The 18,488-nt window shown below is 46.3% G+C and overlaps 1 protein-coding gene across 3 annotated transcripts in view; it reads left to right on the plus strand.

Annotated features, from left to right (window-relative positions):
• The window catches only part of OSBPL2 (oxysterol binding protein like 2), a 42,606-nt gene that overhangs the window by 15,000 nt on the left and 9,118 nt on the right, over positions 1-18,488 (plus strand). For all 3 annotated transcript variants that reach the window (XM_080924891.1, XM_080924890.1, XM_080924892.1), the window contains exons 2-9: positions 2,950-3,082; positions 4,031-4,169; positions 6,607-6,682; positions 12,061-12,195; positions 12,760-12,857; positions 15,452-15,634; positions 17,204-17,311; positions 18,005-18,094. In XM_080924891.1, coding sequence (XP_080781017.1) covers positions 3,046-3,082; positions 4,031-4,169; positions 6,607-6,682; positions 12,061-12,195; positions 12,760-12,857; positions 15,452-15,634; positions 17,204-17,311; positions 18,005-18,094 — 866 coding nt within the window. In that variant the 5' untranslated portion in view covers positions 2,950-3,045. The remainder of the gene's footprint in view (positions 1-2,949; positions 3,083-4,030; positions 4,170-6,606; positions 6,683-12,060; positions 12,196-12,759; positions 12,858-15,451; positions 15,635-17,203; positions 17,312-18,004; positions 18,095-18,488) is intronic.

Genomic DNA, 18,488 nt, shown 5'->3' on the forward strand with positions numbered 1-18,488 from the left:
TTGTAGCGATTCTGCAGAGTAGTCAGTGTATAGTGAACAGACACACGATGCCTCTCAATTTTGGATGCTGGAAAATGCAACAAATGGTACCAGTCAGTATCTGGTGAGGTTGTTCCTGTGTATCACCACTGTAGAAGGAGGCTGTGTAGGGGCAGAAGGGGAGACAGTGCATAGGCCAGTGTCAGTATAGGTGGTAGCTGATGGAGCTGTTAGTGGGAATCTGTGCATTTAGGATGGCTGCTCATTTCTGTTGACCAGGGTGGGCCTTGGGCCCAGTCACCTTGTAGAGATCTATCTGGAGGGGCAGGCATAGCACATCGGTAGCCATCTGGTTGTCTTGCTACCTGTAGGACAGAATGCTGTCCATTACTGAGTTTAGCGGTTTCTTTTCTTGCAGCTTTAGAAATAAGCAGCACATTCTGCTTTGCACAGTTCACAGCAGACCATGTAGGGAACTGTGGCTGCTCTGTGTTGCTTCATAGGTGTCTGGTTCCTCACTTACATTGGGAAGGGAGCAAAGAAGAGAGAAGTACCAAAGCTGAGGAACGGGGTTGGCTGGTAATCAGATGCTTAGACCCTTATTAGTAAGCAAGGCCTCGGTGGTTGTGTGGGTATTGTCTCTAGTACTGTGTTGGTCACTCCAAAGGCAGAAGCCATATTTATCACCTGGGACTTTGCTTGTCCCTCAGGGGTCACAGGCAACTTCTCAGAGAGTTTGTAAGTTACATGTAGCAGAGTTTGTAAGTTACATGTAGCATTCTACTTACTTTCAGGAAAAAAAAAATCAAACCCCTTGAAACAATTTGAAGATGTTTGTTGTTTTCCTATTAGACAAAAGTTCATCATGTAGCTCTGGCTGGCCTCAAACTCAGAGGTTCTCATTCCCGTCTCAGAAGTGCTGGGATAAAAGGCATGCATGCCTGGTTTTAAGTTGAACTTTTGCTTCGCTGTTTTAAAATCCTATCCTTGGACTGGGCATGGTGGTGCACCTAATCTCAGCAGTCCAGAGGCAGAGGCTGGTGGATCTCTGTGAGTCTAAGGCCAGCCAGAGCTACATACAGAGATACAAAGACCCTGTCCTGAACAAAACGAAAGTGTTCTTCCCAACAGGAGAAATTATTGTACAGGAGTTCTAAAATGCTAAGCTGATTACTAAATTACTAAAAGTAATTTTGAGAAAAGTTATATAGCTGTCTCTCTGGTGTCCAGGCTGGGGATGTAACCCACAGTGGAGTGTTTGCCTAAGTGTGTGTGAGACTCTGGGCTCCATCCTTAGCACCAAAAAGGAAAAGAACAGTTGGTGTGAGTGGATGAGAGTCAAATATTTTGACATGTTATTCCAGCTATTTGTTATCCAGCTCCCCATGACTCACAGCAGAGCCCACCCTCAGGGGACTGTCTGTCAAAACTGCTCTAACTGCCCACATGTCTTCCTAAGTTAATATTTTATCATCTTCCTGAATAACTAACTATAAAGGACTATTTTAAAATGTATCTCTTAAAATAATGATTACTTATTGATGTATTAGTCATTGTTTTTAATTTTTTTCTTTTTATACTACTTACTGAAGATCAAACCTAGGGCCTTGCACATGTTAGGTAAGTGCTGTACTACTGAGCTGCATCTCCACCCTCTCCTCTACTTTCCCTGCATTCTGTGTATGGGTGAGTGCTGTGGCATGCATACATGTCTCAGAGGATGACTTGTGGACTCATTTCTCCTTTTTTACTGTATGGGCTCCAGCAAGTAAGTTCAGCTTAAGTTTGGTAGCAAGCACTCTTACCTGCTGAGCTTACTTTTTAATCGTGAGACAAAAATCCTCTCACTAAATTGCTCAGGCTGGCCTGGAACTCTATTTTTGGGATGCTGGATCTTATTTTAAATTGTGTGTGTGTGTGTGTGTGCATCTTTTCATGTGTGGAGTTACATGTGTGCATATGTGTATGTATGTGTATGCATGATTGTGGAGTCTGGAGACTGATTCACTTAGGATCTTTCTCAGTTCTTCCACCTTATTCTTTGAGATAGGAACTCGTGATCAAACTCAGAACTTGCTAGTCAACTTGCTCCAGGGGTCCCACCTCCAAAGCCGCAGTTACGGGCAGACTGCCTCGACGTGTCCACATGTGTGCGTTCAAGGCATCTGAACTTCCAGTCTGCTTGCCTGAGTGCTATCTGAGCAATCTCTGTGGTCCTAGGCCTTGAACTGTTAACCCATTTATTTTGTGTTTTTTTAATCTATTCTTATTTCTTTACTGTGTGTGTATGGGGGGGTAGGAATGTACAAGGTCAGAGGACAGGAGTCAGTGTCAGTTTTTCCACCATATCAATATTTAGCTATCTTTCATCTTTATATTTGGTGTGCATGCATCTTTTCCTGCCGCTCAAAGAATAAATTTGTTTTAATTTACTTTTTTTTTGTTACTTAGACATGAGATCTATTTTTAAATTCTTTTTCTTCCTCCTCCTCTTCTTTTCTTTAAATTCTTTTTCTTCCTCCTCCTTCTTATCTCTTCTTTAAATTCTTTTTCTTCCTCCTCCTCCTTCTTTTCTCTTCTTTAAATTCTTTTTCTTTCTCCTCCTCTTCTTTTTCCTACTTTTTCTCTTTTGAGATAGGGTCTCATTATGTAATCTTGGCTGACCAGCAACTCCTTATGTAGACCAGGCAGACCTGAACTCACAGAAATCCACTATCTCTACTTGGGGAGTGGTAGTATTAAAGGTGTGTGCCAGTGGCCCTTATGGAGAGTGATTAGATCAATTCCAAATGAGTATTTGGCTGAGCATGGTAGCAGTTCTAGCCCTTTGATTTCTAGATCAGTTTGGTCTGCATGGCTGTAGAGTGAGATGCTGTCTCAAACAAAATTTAAAAAAAGGGGGGGGGGTGGGATTTACAAGCTGTTTCTAGACCATAGGCTGAGTTCATTCCAAACTATTTCTCCCCTCAGATTCCCAGGATCCATACACCTCTACCTAAGTACAGATCAGATATGATCCAGTAGGAGGACCAAACCCCACAGCAGTGGCAGCCTTGTCACTGAAGGATGAACGGGGAGGAAGAATTCTTTGATGCCGTCACAGGTGAGCAACTGCATCCTGTGTAGAGGTCTGTGGGGTGTGGAATATGGGATTTGGTCTGGCTTAGCCAAAGGCCAGGAGTGTGTTAGATTAGACCTGACAGTAGTTTTCCTACAAAGACAATGATGGCTTCTCTCATGAGGTGAACCTTGATTGGTTGATTGGTTCTTAAGAGACAGCATGTAAGGACTGTGTGTGTGTGTGTGTGTGTGTGTGTGTGTGTGTGTGTGTGTGTGTGTTGGGGCTGTCTCCAGAGTACGGGGATTATAGGCGAGTACCACCACCTCCCGGCTAGTACTTCCATTCTGGGCATGGAGTGTCAGCCATTCGATGCTCAGTTTAGACCCATTGACTCTGTTTCTCATTGGTGTGTGCCTACAAGTGGAGTGTGCTGTAGAACAGCCTCAGCAGCCCTCAGAGGAGGAGTCTATAGACAGATACCCAGCTATACCCGGGAGGCCATGCCTCCTCACACATCCCCTAGAATTTCTCTCTCAGCCAGGGACTTGGTGTAGCAGATCTACACCCCTGAGCTTTTGAAGTAGCTTGTCTTGATATTTTCAAAGAGGGGCTCAGTGTCGTTGATGTTGAGAGAATCTCTGCCATCCTAGCAGGCTACAGTAGGCTGTAGAGGTGCTGCTTCCACACCCTCTGCATCCTGACACCGCAGGGGACCATCGCTTTCACTGAGTTGGGGACAGATGATTATTCTAAATGTACCACTTAGAAATGTTCAGATGGAGATGGTGGCACATGATCTCAGCACTCAGGAGGCAGAGACTGGTGGATCACTGTGAGCTGAAGGCCAGATGAGGTCACATAGTAAGATCCTGCCTCAAAAACCAAACCAAACAGAAGGTTTACAGATCCTTAGGCTTCTCTGTGTCTTGAAGTAGGCTTCTACATCTCCCAGGTCTGGAGAAGGTGACCATTTTTACTTCTTTGTTGCAGGCTTTGATTCTGATAATTCTACAGGGGAATTTTCAGAGGCAAATAAAATTAGTGGGATGATTGACTTGGATACCAGCAAAAGTACTAGGAGTGGGAAAAATGGGGAGAGACCACAAGAGAATGGAGTTCAAAAGCACAGGTATGCTGTCTTGTATCAAGGATTACCTCTATATATCTTATAAAGTATTCCCTTAAGTCTCATGAATTGAGCTAAGCAGCCCTAGTTCCAAGGTGACACCCCCAGCAGTCTAGCCACCAGGTGTCCTATGAAACTTGATGCCTGTCCACTGTTTGCCCATAACTCTTTCCACGAAGTGATAGTGCTGTTCCAGGCTGGCTCACAGTCTGTACAGAGCATGATCCACAGCCTCATTTACTGACCCACTGACCACCTGCCACACCAGGCACCAGGTTAATCCTGTTCTTACTGTGACTGAGATGTGCGTGACTGCTGGACTAGTGACGGTTCTCTAACTCCCGCAGCTCTGATAAACTATGTGCTCATCACAGAAGCTTCTCAATCTCAGGGAAAGCGCCCATAGGGCATATAGGCTTTCTGCTTATGTTCTAGAAGGTGTTTTTGGCCTCAGTGGACCCTCAGCCTCACTGCTGATCTAATACATGGCCCACTTGCCTTCAGGGCAGGCTCCCTCTGCCTTCTCTTGTCCTACATTCACATGCTTAGTGGGTGCAGGAGTATCTGACGTGGGCTGTGAGGGTCTGTGTAAGGAGCTTGTTTACTTTCTCACCAGCTCCCTCCCAAGTGTGCATTACCTTGTGACCAAACATCACAGTGAGCATGAGACCCCATTTTGTCCCTCATCTGATGCTTTGGCCACTGCATACCCCTGGACCTTGAGGCTCTCCATGTCCACTCTGCACCCAGTGTGCTGCCTTCCCCCATTCTCCTTCAGCACAGTGGCACTTAGCACCCTGTTTGTGTCACCCTTGTTCTCTGCCTGAAGCTCCTGTAGCAGGGACTCATTCCTGTCTTCACTGTTTGCTCAGACGGGTGTTGCACTGTGGATGTTGATCTACATGGTCACTGTTGAAATGAGGGCTCACAGGGCTGGAGAGATGGAGCACTGACTGCTCTTCCAGAGGTCCTGAGTTCAAGTCCTGACAACCACATGGTGGTTCACAATTATTTGTAGTAAAATCTAATGCCCTCTTTTGGTGTGTCTGGAGACAGCTACAGTGTACTTATATATATATATAATAATATATTAAGTACATATATATAATATAAATATAAATTTAATAAATAAATAAATCTTAAAAAAAAAAAAAAAGGAAACGAGGGCTCATGTCGCCTTACTCAGACCTGTCTTTATTCACCCTCCTGGCTCTGCCTCCCCTGGGGCCTCTTGTCTTGAGTTCTGCATCTAAACCTCTGTATACTCAAGCTCCTCCAGCTCCTCCATACTGCTGTCTCAGCCTGGAACCTTGCCATTCTCCCCCGTGTCTTTTCTCCTTTTGACCCTTCCCAGCTTCATGCAACAGTTGGGTATTAGTTATTTCCTGTTGTGATAAACACTTTAACCAAGAGGAAACATATTCATGTGCTTGGGAATAAAGGGGTTCATCAGAGAAGCCAGGCAGCTTTGCTTCCGCGGCTTGCACACTTGCTCAGTTTGTTTCTTATGCAGCCCAGGGCCACCTGCTTCAGCCTCACAGTGGGTTTGCCCTTCACACCCATTGTTATACTCAAGAAAAGGCCATAGAATTGACTGTAAGCAACCAGAGAGGTGTTTTTCAACAGAGGTTTTTCCCAAATAAACCTAGCTTGCCTTGACTCAGTGAGCCTTTTGTGAGGCCTTACCTGACAAGACCCCAGCTATGACTATTCCAGGATCAAAATGCCCAGTCAGGGTTCTCTGGTTCCTCTTCAGACAAGTGTCATTGGGAATTCCACAAGAAAAACTAGGTTGTCCTCTAAGGGCCCAGAGCTGTCATGTGTATCTAAGGGCTCGCTCTATGCTGCCTTCTCTGTACTCCTATGATGGGCCACATTCCTTCCTTCAAGCTAGGCAGATTGCTACTGAGGCTTCTTCCCACACATGGAGCCAGTGTTTAGCCCACAGTTATAGATGAAGTAGGCTCTAGTCTTTCCTAGTAGCCAGAGCGGAAATTGAGGCTAAGGTGACATTGGGTGGAAGGTGGCTCGAAAGGGATGCACCTTGGGACACTCTTGAAGAACCTCACTCCTGCAGTCTCCGTTCTGCCCGCCATCTGAGGTCAGGCAGAGGACTCTACATCAGGAAGTAGGGATGCAAGCAGAGGGATTCCCTTCTCATTGTCAGCTTTGTCCTGAGCTCACGGAAGGACAGCAATGGCCTGGCCCCTGCAGGGGCCACCATGACCAATAACCATTCCTGGGAGGACTTAGAAACAGTGGTGCAGAAACCCTGTAGTGTCAGCTGTGACCTCCTCTCTCTCCCAGCATGCCGTTGTTTAAGAGACTGATGTTTCAGTTTTAAGCCAGGATGACACTGAGCAGTTCCTGTGAGAAATACCTGCTACTCCTACATACTCCATTGGGTAATAAATTTCTGTTGCTCTCAAATTCCTCACAGAACAGCCCTTCCTGCTCCCATGTTCACCAGAAGCGACTTCAGCGTGTGGAGTATCCTGAAGAAATGCATTGGCTTGGTGAGTGCAGATGAGTCACATGAAGCATGGGATTTAGGTATTAAAACCTATGAGGTTTGTACTGTTGGTGTCGGTCTTAGTGAGGGTTCACTGCTGTGAGCAGACACCATGACCAATGCAAGTCTTATAAAGGACAACGTATATTTGGGGCTGACTTACAGGCTCAGAGGTTCAATCCATCATCAAGGCAGGAAGCATGGCAGCATCCAGGCAGGCATGGGACAGGCAGAGCTGAGAGTTCTATATCTTCATCTGAAGGCCGCTAGTGGAAGACTAGGATAGGGGTCTTTTAGCACACACCCAGTGACACACCTACTCCAGCAGGGCCACATTTTCTAATCCAGCCACTCCTTGAGCAAAGCATATGCAAACCATCACATTCCACTCCCTGGCCCTCTGAGGCTTGTTCAAACATATGAGTTTATAAACATAGCATAATGCAAAATGCATTTAGTTCAACTTCCAAAGTCTATAGCAGTCTCAACAATGCTAAAAATTTAAAGTTTCTTCTGAGATTCATCCGATCACTTAACTGTAATCCCCAAAGCAAGACAGGAAACCAGCTGGGCAAACTCCAAACTCTGCATCTCCATGTCTGATGTGAAAGCAGTCCTCAGATCTTCAACTCCTTTTTATCTTTGTTGACTGCAACAAATTTTTCTCCTGGGCTGGTTCCACTCCCTGTTAGCGGCTTTCCTCAGCAGATAGCCCATGGCTCTGGCATCTGGGGTCTCGAAGGCAACTTCAATTTTATAGCTTTTGTTTCAGTGTCTGGGATCCACACAGATCTTCTGGCTTCCTCCAAAGGGCTGGCATCGCTTCTCCAGCTCTGCCCTCTGTAGCACTCTAAGCTTAGATTGATTCACTCACTGCCGCTGCTGCTCGGTGATCATCCTGTGGTACTGGCATCTCTAATACACTAGGGTCTTCTGCTGCAACTAGGCTTCACCAATAATATCTCATAGTCTCTCTTCATGGTGCTAAGCCTCAAATTCTTTGCATGACCCATTCAGCCCTGGGCCTTCAACTACAACTGAGGCTGCACCTTCACCAGTGGCCTTCCATGGCCTCTCACAGTACCAGGCCTCAGCTGCTCTTCATGACCCTTCATGCCTTAAAACCAGTACCACCTGGGTGATTCTTACACATTACCAAGTACAGCTGCAGCACAAGGTACAACCTTGGCTATCTCTGGAACAGCTTCCCAGAAGATTTCACCTCAGTGATGCTGGTCTCTCCTTAGGTACTACTCAATTCTTTGCTCTAGCTAACCAGTACCAATTGTCCCAGTAGTCTCCTCCTTTTGACTGTAAAGCCAGAGCCACATGGCCAAAGTTGCCAAGTTCTGCCACTTGCTGAAGCTAGAACGTGGTCCCCTTGTTCTATTACATTATCACCAGCTTTCTCCTTTACAACGCCTTCACTGCCTAAGCTTGGATGTCCTGGATCTTGCTCTGTAGACTGACCCTGAACTCAGATTTGCACCAATTAAACGTGTGTACCACCATATCTAGATTTAAGTTTTTCTTCCCCTAGAACTTACTCTGTCTCAGGCTGGTCTTGAACTCAGAGATCTTCTTAGCTTTATCTCCTGGGATTAAAGGTGTGTACCAACTGCCTTGCCTGGATCTAAACTTAGCTGAGTAGGATCCTTGAACCCAGTATTCAGCTCCGCTTCACATCCTAATACCCCATTAATACTCAGACCGTTTTATATTTTTCCTTTCTAAGCTTGCTACATTTGTTTAAAATCTTCTTCATGAGACCTAACCAGAGAACAAAGTCTATGTTGGTTTTTTTTCTGATACTTTCTTATCAATGCAATTAATCTGAGTCTCTTCACCTTAGTCTTAGGCAGACTCTTCAGACAAAGACAAAAAGTAGCCACATTCTTCACCAAAATACCACAAGAACAGTCTCTAGGCCACATACTGAAATTCTCTACTGAAACTTCTTGGGAAGGGGGGATGGTATTGGGGGAGGGGATAACATCTGAAATGTAAATGCAGAGAATATCCAATAAAAAAAGAAAAGAAACTTCTTAGGCCTGGTCCACACACTCAGTAACAAAGTCTTTCAAATCTACATTCTTCCAAACAAGAGCATGGTCAGGCCTTTCATAGGAATACCCCAGTCCCTGGTACCAACTTCTGTCTTAGGGTTGTGAACAGACACCATGACCAAGGCAAGTCTTATAAAGGACAGCATATATTTGGGGCTGACTTACAGGCTCAGAGGTTCAATCCCATCAAGGTGGGAACATGGCAGCATCCAGGCAGGCATAGTGCAGGCAGAACTGAGAGTTTTACATCTTCATCTGAAGGCTGCTAGTAGAAGACTGGCTTCCAGGCAGCTAGGATGAGGGTCTTTTAGCCCACACCCACAGTGACACAGGGTCACCTTCTAATCTTCAAATCATGCCACTCCCAGGGCCAAGCATATGCAAACCATCACAGCATCTAAGAAAATATATGCATGCCATATATATCTATATATCTATCTATCTAGATAGATAGATAGATATCATGAAATTACCATAACAAGGTCTCTGGCACATTTCATGCACAAACCAGGTCTTGACAACTAGAAACTCAAGTCCAAGAGTCCAGAAGTACCTGTTGCCAAATTTCAGGTGTGTCTGCCTGTGCTCTTTTAATGGCATATTGTTGTTGGGATACCCTGTGCCCAGAGAGAACACGTTTAGCCTTTTACTTTAAAGCTCTGTAGGTGGATTAAAGGTAGACATATTGGTGTGGGGTTGGCACTGGGAAACTGGAAGAAGTTGTAGGTATAGGTTCTCTTTTGGATCAGAATACACAAAAACAAAGAGCTCCTGTCTGCTCATTCAGAATTGCATAACATCCATATGTCTTCCTGGGGACGTTACCTTACTCTAATTGCTTGATTGTGTATCCCTGGTGCAAAGTTTTCCAGTTTTTTATGAGTGACTGTGCATAGGTCTGGGAGAGCCGTGTAGGTTCATCAGTTTCATTTTTTATGTTTACAGGTTCCTTTTATGATTTTATTTCAAAATATGAGTTAAAATCAAATTCATTAAATGTTTGTTAGTCAGTTTTCTGTTGCCTATATAATACCACAGACTGGACGAACTGTAAAGGAAAGAGACTTATTCTGTTTCCTGTGTCTGGAGTTACAAGACAAGAACATGTGTCTGGTGATGACTTTAATGCTGGCAGAGTCCTGAGGCAGCATAAGACATACAGGGGAAGGCAGGGAGGGGTGCACACGGCTGTGTGTCTGTTGGTCTCTTTTCCTTTTGGTGTTGTTTGTTCACAGTTCTGGGGACGGAGTCCAGAACCTCAGAAGCATTCTACCACTGAGCTGTCTCACGGACTCTTCCTGTCCTGTGATTATTATTTATGTTTATTTATGTCCACACATGTGCATGAGGAGGTCAGAGGACAGGCTGCAGGAGTCAGTTCTCTTGTACAGTGTAGCTGTTAAATATCTCACCAGCTCCTGTCCTGCTTTCTTAGCTACCCTAGTCAACCATGGAATGATTTTACCTAATTCTGATGGCTTTCCAGAAGATTGGCATTAACAACATAGATGGATTAAGTCATCCTCTTAATTCTTCACAGTTGATTGGCGAAGCCTTGATACTCTGTCCACATCCAGAACATGGCAGGCAGTCTCAGAAGCTCAGCTTCCTGTGCTTCATCTCTCCCCACAAGTAACTGTCACCCATGCTTGTGGCAGCTCACTGCATGCTCCACACCCTGACTTATGAAGTCTCCTCCTGTGCTTTCAGAGAGGCAATAGGCTTTTCTGTACCCCTCAGCCAACAATATCTAAGTGATCTTGTAACTATTTCAACCCCCGTTCTTGGTGGTTTTTCAGTTTAGTGAGATGATGCCCTGTTTTGGACATTAAACCATTTCTGGCTTTTGGCTGACTAAAGCAGATCACAGTCACTAGCCCTGCATACCTATTTGTTGAGGCTCAGGGATGGGTGCTGAGACATGGCAATCCTGGATCAAAGGAGAAATTTTGCTGCCTGTAGCCAAATCCACTTTGTAGGCTATGGTACCGTACCCAGGAGCAGAGGTGGAGTCTGGCCTATGGAACCCAAGGTTTAGAGCAGGTGAGCAGTGTGCATGAGAGTAGCCGTGAGCCCAGCCAGCCTCTCTTGCTGGAAGCCTTGTGTGTTTCTTCCTGCCCACTGCTGGCCTCTCTGACCTCTTGCACTATAGGTTGTAGGCTCAGCTTGCTTTGCTTTTACAGGTATGTAATGCACAGCAGTCTATGAAGCCTTGTCTTTTCTTACCTTTCTCCTATGGAAGCATCCCTATATTTCCAGATGTCTGAATGTCTCTCAGCTTGGCTTTTAGTGTCTGAGAAACCTGACTGACTCTGGCTCAGGATCTGTGAGTTCAGGCTTTCAGTGGGATCTCCCTAAATCAGTAAACAAGGCCCTACCCTTTCCCAGAATGTTGTCTCTCAGGACCTGTCTGTCTTGCTGGCAATACACTGAGCATACTATCTCTCCCAGGGAACTCTATCAATCTCTAGTGACATTTGGTACTGGTGGGGGTGTCATTCTAGCCCCCCATACTGAAAGCCTGCAAATCATCCTAAGAACCAAAGCCTGTAGTTTCTGGAGCGCCCGAGCCTACCCTGTCATAACATCCTCACTCTTCTGATAGCCCTTCTATCTTCTCTATTAATACCTTTCGGGAAGCCCGTTCAAGAATAGCTTCTGAAGACCTTTGTCCTCTCTGCATGAACTCTGTGGAGAGAGGCAGGAGCTCCAGCATCACTTCTGTCCCTTGGTGTTCCTTTACAGACTCTGAAAGCTTCCAGGCAGAGCCACGTTGTAGAAGGGCTTACCTGCCAAGCACACGGGTGCTTCCATGTCATCCTGGAGGAGACCATGGATGCTGAGGATACATTTGCTTTGTTTTCTGTCCAGACAGGGTTTCTCTGTGTGCCCCTGGCTGTTCTGGAACTCACTCCATAGATCAGACTGGCCTTTAATTCAGAGATCCTCCTGCCTCTGCTCTCTTACAGGCATGCGCTGTTACCGCCTGCTCATTAAGGGCAAACTTTAACAGTGGGAAACTTGGGGCTGATGCCACTCATCTAAAATGGACAGGGGTAGGGTGGGGGCTGTCTTGGAGCTCCTGTGATCTCAGGTTGGGAGTGGCTCCTAGAAAGCTGCCATCGCTGCCTCTCAGGAAGACACGTCAAGGTAGAAACCAGGGCTCACAACAGATAGCTTGTCCACAGAGAGTTTCTAAGACCTTATCTGTGTGGGAATCTGAGGCTCTGGGAAGTGATCCTTAGAACAGTAGAGTAAGTGGAATATTTGCCCCGGAAGCCTCAGAGGCCTAAGCAGATGTCTTTCTGGCTTCTAGGAACTATCCAAGATCACAATGCCAATTGCCTTCAATGAGCCACTGAGCTTCCTGCAGCGGATCACGGAGTACATGGAGCATGTGTACCTCATTCACAAAGCCTCGGATCAGTCCCAGCCCCTGGAAAGGATGCAGGTGGGCACTTCATACGACTGAGGACAGTCCCAATGCTTTAACTGTTTGACTGACTGGCCCCATAGTTGTAGGGACCCAGGTATTCTGTTGGTAGGCTATCTGGAGGAATTGTATTCTCTTCAAGTATCTGGCCAGTCTAAGAACTCCCAGCTGTGAGCCTCACATAGTTGACTTCTTTCTACTGTCTCATCTGTGCATGTGCCTATGTGGGGGGAATTTACCTGTGCACATGCGTATGCATGTAAACATGCGTGTGTAGACACATGGACATTGATTGCTTCAGCGTATGCAGGATTTGTATCCTGGGGTGGAGAAAACATGTTCCCTCTTTGTGACTTTGAGGAGGCAGTAGGTGGTGATGATGATGATGATGATGATGATGATGATGATGATGATGATATAATGGTGTTTCTCTAAAAGTTCTGTAATCCTAAAAAAAGAGTTAGTCAAAAACTGAAAAGTCAGCACAGTGGGCAGTGTAAACTGAGTGCCTTGGATACCTGTGGGGAGCAGCTTTGCTGTCTTGACTGAAGCTGTTCTGATCTGCCTTTGGATTATTTGCAGTCTGTAGCTGCCTTTGCTGTCTCGGCTGTGGCTTCCCAGTGGGAGAGAACTGGCAAACCCTTTAATCCGCTCTTGGGGGAGACCTACGAGTTGATCAGGTAAGGAGAGTTCATAATGAATCTTTTGCAGAAGGGCTCTTGGATGAACAAGAAGAGCTCACTTTTCTCTTCAGCATTGACTCCTCAGATTAGGATAGACGCTTGGAGCTAGGAGCTACTGAAGTGTTTGGAATGCTGTGGGTAAGAAGGTATTCACACACATGAAGTGCTGTGTTACAGATGAGATAGAACCCTGGTACCATATGAGGGTCTGGCATAGAATCTTAGTACAGTGGGCTCAAGGATGGGGGCCATGCTGTTTAGACCACTGGTAGCATATGTGTCTTACATGGCAGAGACATGGGGTCACTAGTTTTAGACCAAAAAGGAATGAGAACTAATGAGTAGGATTATGCGGGTTATAGAATCACTTTGGTGAGAGAGCAGTGACCTAAGAGAGGAGACACTGCCCAGCCATTGTTCATTCGGTGCCTTAGGAAAGTGCTAGCCTTACCATGTGTAGTCTGTGTTTCTGAAATCCCCGAGTGGTTTCTCTCTTGGGACCCTGTAGAGCACGAGGCTGGCATGGTGGGGTGGACAGGGCAGACAGTGGCCGGCGCTCATACACGAGCAGTGCATATCTCCCATTCTCACCCTTGGTCCTAGCAGACCACTGAGGCCTGGAGCATACGGGTTGTGGTGAACCACTAGACAGCTGGGCTGGGAGATTGTTGCTACCTACTTTGCCAATTCTGGGTCTCCTGCAGTTATGCAGAAAACTGTCTTGGAGATGCCACCCTGGTAAACACTCCTAGTCATAAGTCACAGACTCTATTGCATTCTTGCCTTAGCCTTGCCTGAGCTCCAGAGACTCACTGTCACTTACTGAATTTGCACGTTCCTAGTGGGCCCTATTCTGTGCTGCATGTATGGCTGGTACAGTGTGCTTATGCCTCAGGAATGCAGAGAACAGCAGTGTGGTTTAGTAAGGAGATCTTTTCTGATGGGGAAGGAAGTAAGTAGAAGGAACTAGATGAGGCATTCTCATTGGCTGGCATCATGATTATTTGCCACAGGCTGTGGGATTGCAGGCAGAAGGGCCAGCACCTGCCATCCTGCTCTGATGTCCTTTCTGCAGAGAGGAGTTCTGGTGTGCAATCTGCCACTGCTCTCCAATCAGGGTCAGCTGGTAGTCTGGGAATTCATTAAATGCCTGTTGGCGAGTTGGCCGTGGCGATGCTCAGTATGGAATGTGGCAGTGCTGAAGCAGAAAACAGATGCAACCCACCAAAGAAAATGGTGCCACATCTTAGTAGGTTTTCTTGTGTGTGAGGTAATTGGTGACTTTTGCATCGTATCATGAACATTTTTCTTAGCTAGGAATGGTGGCACATACCTTAAATATCAGCACTCAAAAGGCAGAGGCAGGCAGATCTCTCTCAGCTCAAGAACAAGTTTCAGGACAGCCAGGGCTACATGGAGAAACCCTGTATCAAAAACCAAAAGGAAGAAGGGATAAAAAGAGGATGAGAGAAGTAAGAGAGAACATTTCTGGGTGGTAAAAACAGTTGTGTGAGTTAGCCATAGTGGCTCATACCTCTAAATTCTATCACTCAGGAAGCTTAGGCAGGAGGATTACAAGTTCCAGGCCAGCCTGGGTCACATAGTGTGACCTGTCTCAACAAAAAGGACAAGTGTGGATGCGGAGAGAACAGGAGCAGCCCCGAGGTGCTGGCATCAGAGACTTAGCCTGACTTGGGATTTAATTCAGAGGCTGCCAGGAGAACTCCCTCGTAATGTGCTCCTCTCCAGGCCTGCGTGTTGGTGTCTCCACACTGAGCTTCCTGATATTAAGTGGCCCTACTCCACAGTGCTGTGCAGACCAGGCTGTGTACACTGTCTCTCATCCCTTCATAGCCTCCTGAACAGCTAAAAATACACTTGCTTTTCTTAGACAAGTATTCATTTTGTAGATTACATACCTTGGCAGGCAACCTTTTAAAATCTAATTTTTCAACTTTCCTTCCTCTGTAATGATTGGGAATTCTGATTCCAGCTAAGTTAGTAATTATGTGGTTTAGCTTTTATAATTCCTAATGACTACAACTGTAGGTGTATTCATAGTTCCGGAACAATTAAAAACTGACATTTTTATTGAATAAGGGAGTCTGCTAAAATCCTGTTTCCTGGCCAGGAATATTCTTGGATGTGAGACATTTCATCATAGAAGTTTTGGGAGCCTGTATGAGGGCTGGACAGGAGCACCCATTCATAGGATTTGAGTCCGTGGGCTCACTGGCATTTAGGAGTCCCTGGGGTTGAGGTCAGTGTGCATCTGAGGCCTGCCTGGCTGATGGCTGCAAGGTTGAGGTGTCAGTGGGGTGGGCAGTGGGACAGACAGACGCTCCCTCTCAGGAGAGCTTGTGTGGTAGTGGGCAGTGTAGTGCAGAGTGCTGGCACACAGCCAGACGTGTCACCTGAGAGATTGTTGCTGGGTCTGCTTCCTGTCATACTGGAGGCTCCTGGGCCCAGATCCTGTATCAGCGGCTAGGGGAGGGCACACTGTGGCAACTGGTGGGTAAGCTGATGGCTCTTTGTTATGGCTGTCATTAATGTGGCTTTTTCTCTTCCCCTTTTCTCATTTTTGGATCTAGGGAAGACTTAGGGTTCAGATTTATATCTGAGCAGGTCAGTCACCACCCTCCTATTAGTGCATTCTATTCAGAAGGTCTCAATCAAGACTTCATGTTCCACGGTTCCATCTACCCAAAGCTGAAGTTCTGGGGCAAGAGTGTGGAGGCTGAGCCCCGGGGGACCATCACACTGGAGCTGCTCAAGTGAGTGACAGGAGCAAGCAAGGGCCAGAGTGCCCTGCACTGACTGGGGGGACATCATGGCTTCCACTTCTCATAGGGCTTCTTTCTGGGGAGATCCCGACCTTGTATAGGCTGAGAGCCTTTCTGCCAGCGGCATTTCTGCTAGGTGTCCTGGTGGGGAGAGTTCCTGTGTCCACAGAGGTGGATGAGTCACATCCCTCCCACACAGTGCTTGGAGCCGCTCACCTTAACCATCCGTTAGTGTTTCATGACAACCCCAAACCAACTGCTTAGCTTAGCATTTTACTCCTAGGACATACCTAATATGTATAGGCTGGCTCCAGGTCAGCAAGGACTTCACTCTCAGCCATAGACTCCCTCCAGGGCTTTCAGAGTTGGGTCTCTCCTTCCTTCGGGAGGGGACCCAAAGCTTTCCTGAGCCACATATACCTGCTTGCTGATGCCCATGCAGGCATGTGTGTTTGTACATACAAAGTTGAGTACCTCAGGTGAGAACCACTAGAGGTCCTTCTTAGAGGCTGTCCAGCCCAGCTGCCATCTGAGATAGTCAGTCAGTAGCAAGTTTTGAAACCCATTGCAGCCCCCATAGCCCAGGATTTCAGTTGCTACTTGGTTCTCTAATGTGAGCCTGTTGTGAGGGAGTATCTGTGTAGTATTTGCTCTCCACTGGCCATTTGCCAGACAGTTTTAAGAACCTGAGGGCAGGCTGGATGTATTTGTACACATCTTCAATTCCAGCACTCAGGGAGACTGAGGCAGGTGGATCTCTCTGAGTTTGAGGCCGAGCCTGGTCTACATAATGAGCTCTAGGATAATCAAACCATATAGTGAGACCTTGTCTCAGAAATCCAACAAACATTAAGAAGCTAGAGGCTGAACCTGCAGAGCTTGCCAGAACACAGAGGCAGGCTCATGAGGGAAGCTCCTGTGGTGGACACCCCAGTGCCTGACCTGTGTCCTAATGCTCTTTGCTTTGGGAGTTGAGATGGGAAGAATCGCAAAGCTGCAAATGTATTTGAGAAACATGTTTGGACTCTACCTGGGCCATTTGAGAGATTGCAGATATTTTTCCTATGTCAAGATGCTTTTGCTCTTTGCAGAGGTCTCTGGTACAGCCTCCCATAGGACAGGTCTAGATGCCACTGCATTCTCCCTGTGAGGTTTTTCCTTGGGGCAGGGTCATTTCGAAGGATGGGCAGTGTTGTGTGTTGTTGACTGCAGCAGCCCTCTCCTGCACTCCCCACAGCCAGGCTGGGACTCGGGATGTGATTTTCTAGAACATCTTTTCTCTTGGCAGCTTCACAGGAGAGCTGCCTCTCTTTTGTTTTAGTCTTCCTTTATTGCTTATTAACTTGTCTTGACATTTAAGTAGAAAGCTTTGTTGATGCTACAAAGGAACGGAGAAATAAATTTCAGATGCACACTAACTAAATCGCCTACACTGGAAAGACTTCAAAGCACTGTCTTGCTCCCAGGCATTTATGGTCTGGTTTTGCCTGGTCATGGCCTTCTGGGTCACCAGGTTCTGAGCTTCATTTTCCTGACTTCTTTTCTTGTATGTTTTCACAGACATAATGAAGCCTATACCTGGACCAACCCCACCTGCTGTGTACACAATGTCATCCTTGGGCAGCTATGGATAGAACAGTATGGGATAGTGGAGATCCTAAATCACAGGTAACAGGTCCATCTGTGTATGTGGGGTGGTGACTCTGGGCTGTGGGTGACAGGCCAGGCTGGCTATGGGAAGATAAGACAAATGAGCTGATTGACATGCAGGGTGCTGTCTGTCTGTCTGCACTCCTCCTGTCTGGACTTCTATCCTGCATTTCTGTCCCTCAGCTTGAGTCCTTCCTGTAGTGGGGCCCCTAGGCATTGTGTCTGACTAGACTTAGTTCTGTCTAGTGTGGAGATAATCAGAAATGCCCCATGTTGATTGATTAGTGTTTTCATTACCATTGTTAATTTCATTGAAAATGTAAATTGCACCAAAGAAGTGTGGGTGCTAGGTGAAAACTGTAGTGACCATGCCCAAGCGTTAGTCAGGGTCTAGGCTTTGCTTGTAAACATCTTTGCTTGTAAACATCTTTGCTTGTAAACATCTTAGTAATAATATAATTTATAAATCATAAAATTCACCCATTTTCTAAATGGGCATTGAAGTAAAATTTTAGTAAATTACCCAGTTGTGTAAACAATCACCACAAGTCAGTTACAGAGCCTTTCTGTCACTGAGTAAAGCCTCCTTGTGATGTTAACCATCACTCATGGCCTCCTTTCCTCGATGGCTGAGTCCTTCTCTTTCTCCTATAGCCTGGTTAGTTCTCTAGACATTTCCCGTCATAGCTCACGCCTGTGTCTGTCCCACAGAACTGGAGATAAGTGTGTACTGCACTTCAAGCCTTGCGGACTGTTTGGGAAGGAGCTTCACAGAGTAGAGGGATACATTCAAGACAAAAAGTAGGTCTGCTCATTGATGCCCACTGGGTGTGTCTACAGTGTCCAGTGCTGTGCCGAGCTGTGGTCATACAGTCTGTTCAAGGGGAAAGGGGCCAGCTCTTTTTTTAATCCCTTCAAAAAAAAGATGAGTGTTGAGTGTGACCTCTGGTGATAGGAGAGTGGCGTTGGTCCCTTCTGGAGGAAGAGGAGAAGGTGACCTTAAGTAGTAAGACATTTTTACTCAGGGATAATGTGGCTTTTTTCTTTTCCATTTATTTTGTTTCCGAGATGGCCTTGCCGTGCGGTGCAGGCTTGTATCAGTCACGGTCACAGTCCTGCCTCCACCTCCTCAATGCTGGGTCACAGCCTGGGTCACCGGCCTGGTATCCATTTTGTCTAGAAAATGGACAGCAGT

Source organism: Micromys minutus, assembly GCF_963924665.1.
Source record: "Micromys minutus genome assembly, chromosome: 11".
Taxonomy (NCBI): Eukaryota; Metazoa; Chordata; class Mammalia; order Rodentia; family Muridae; genus Micromys; species Micromys minutus.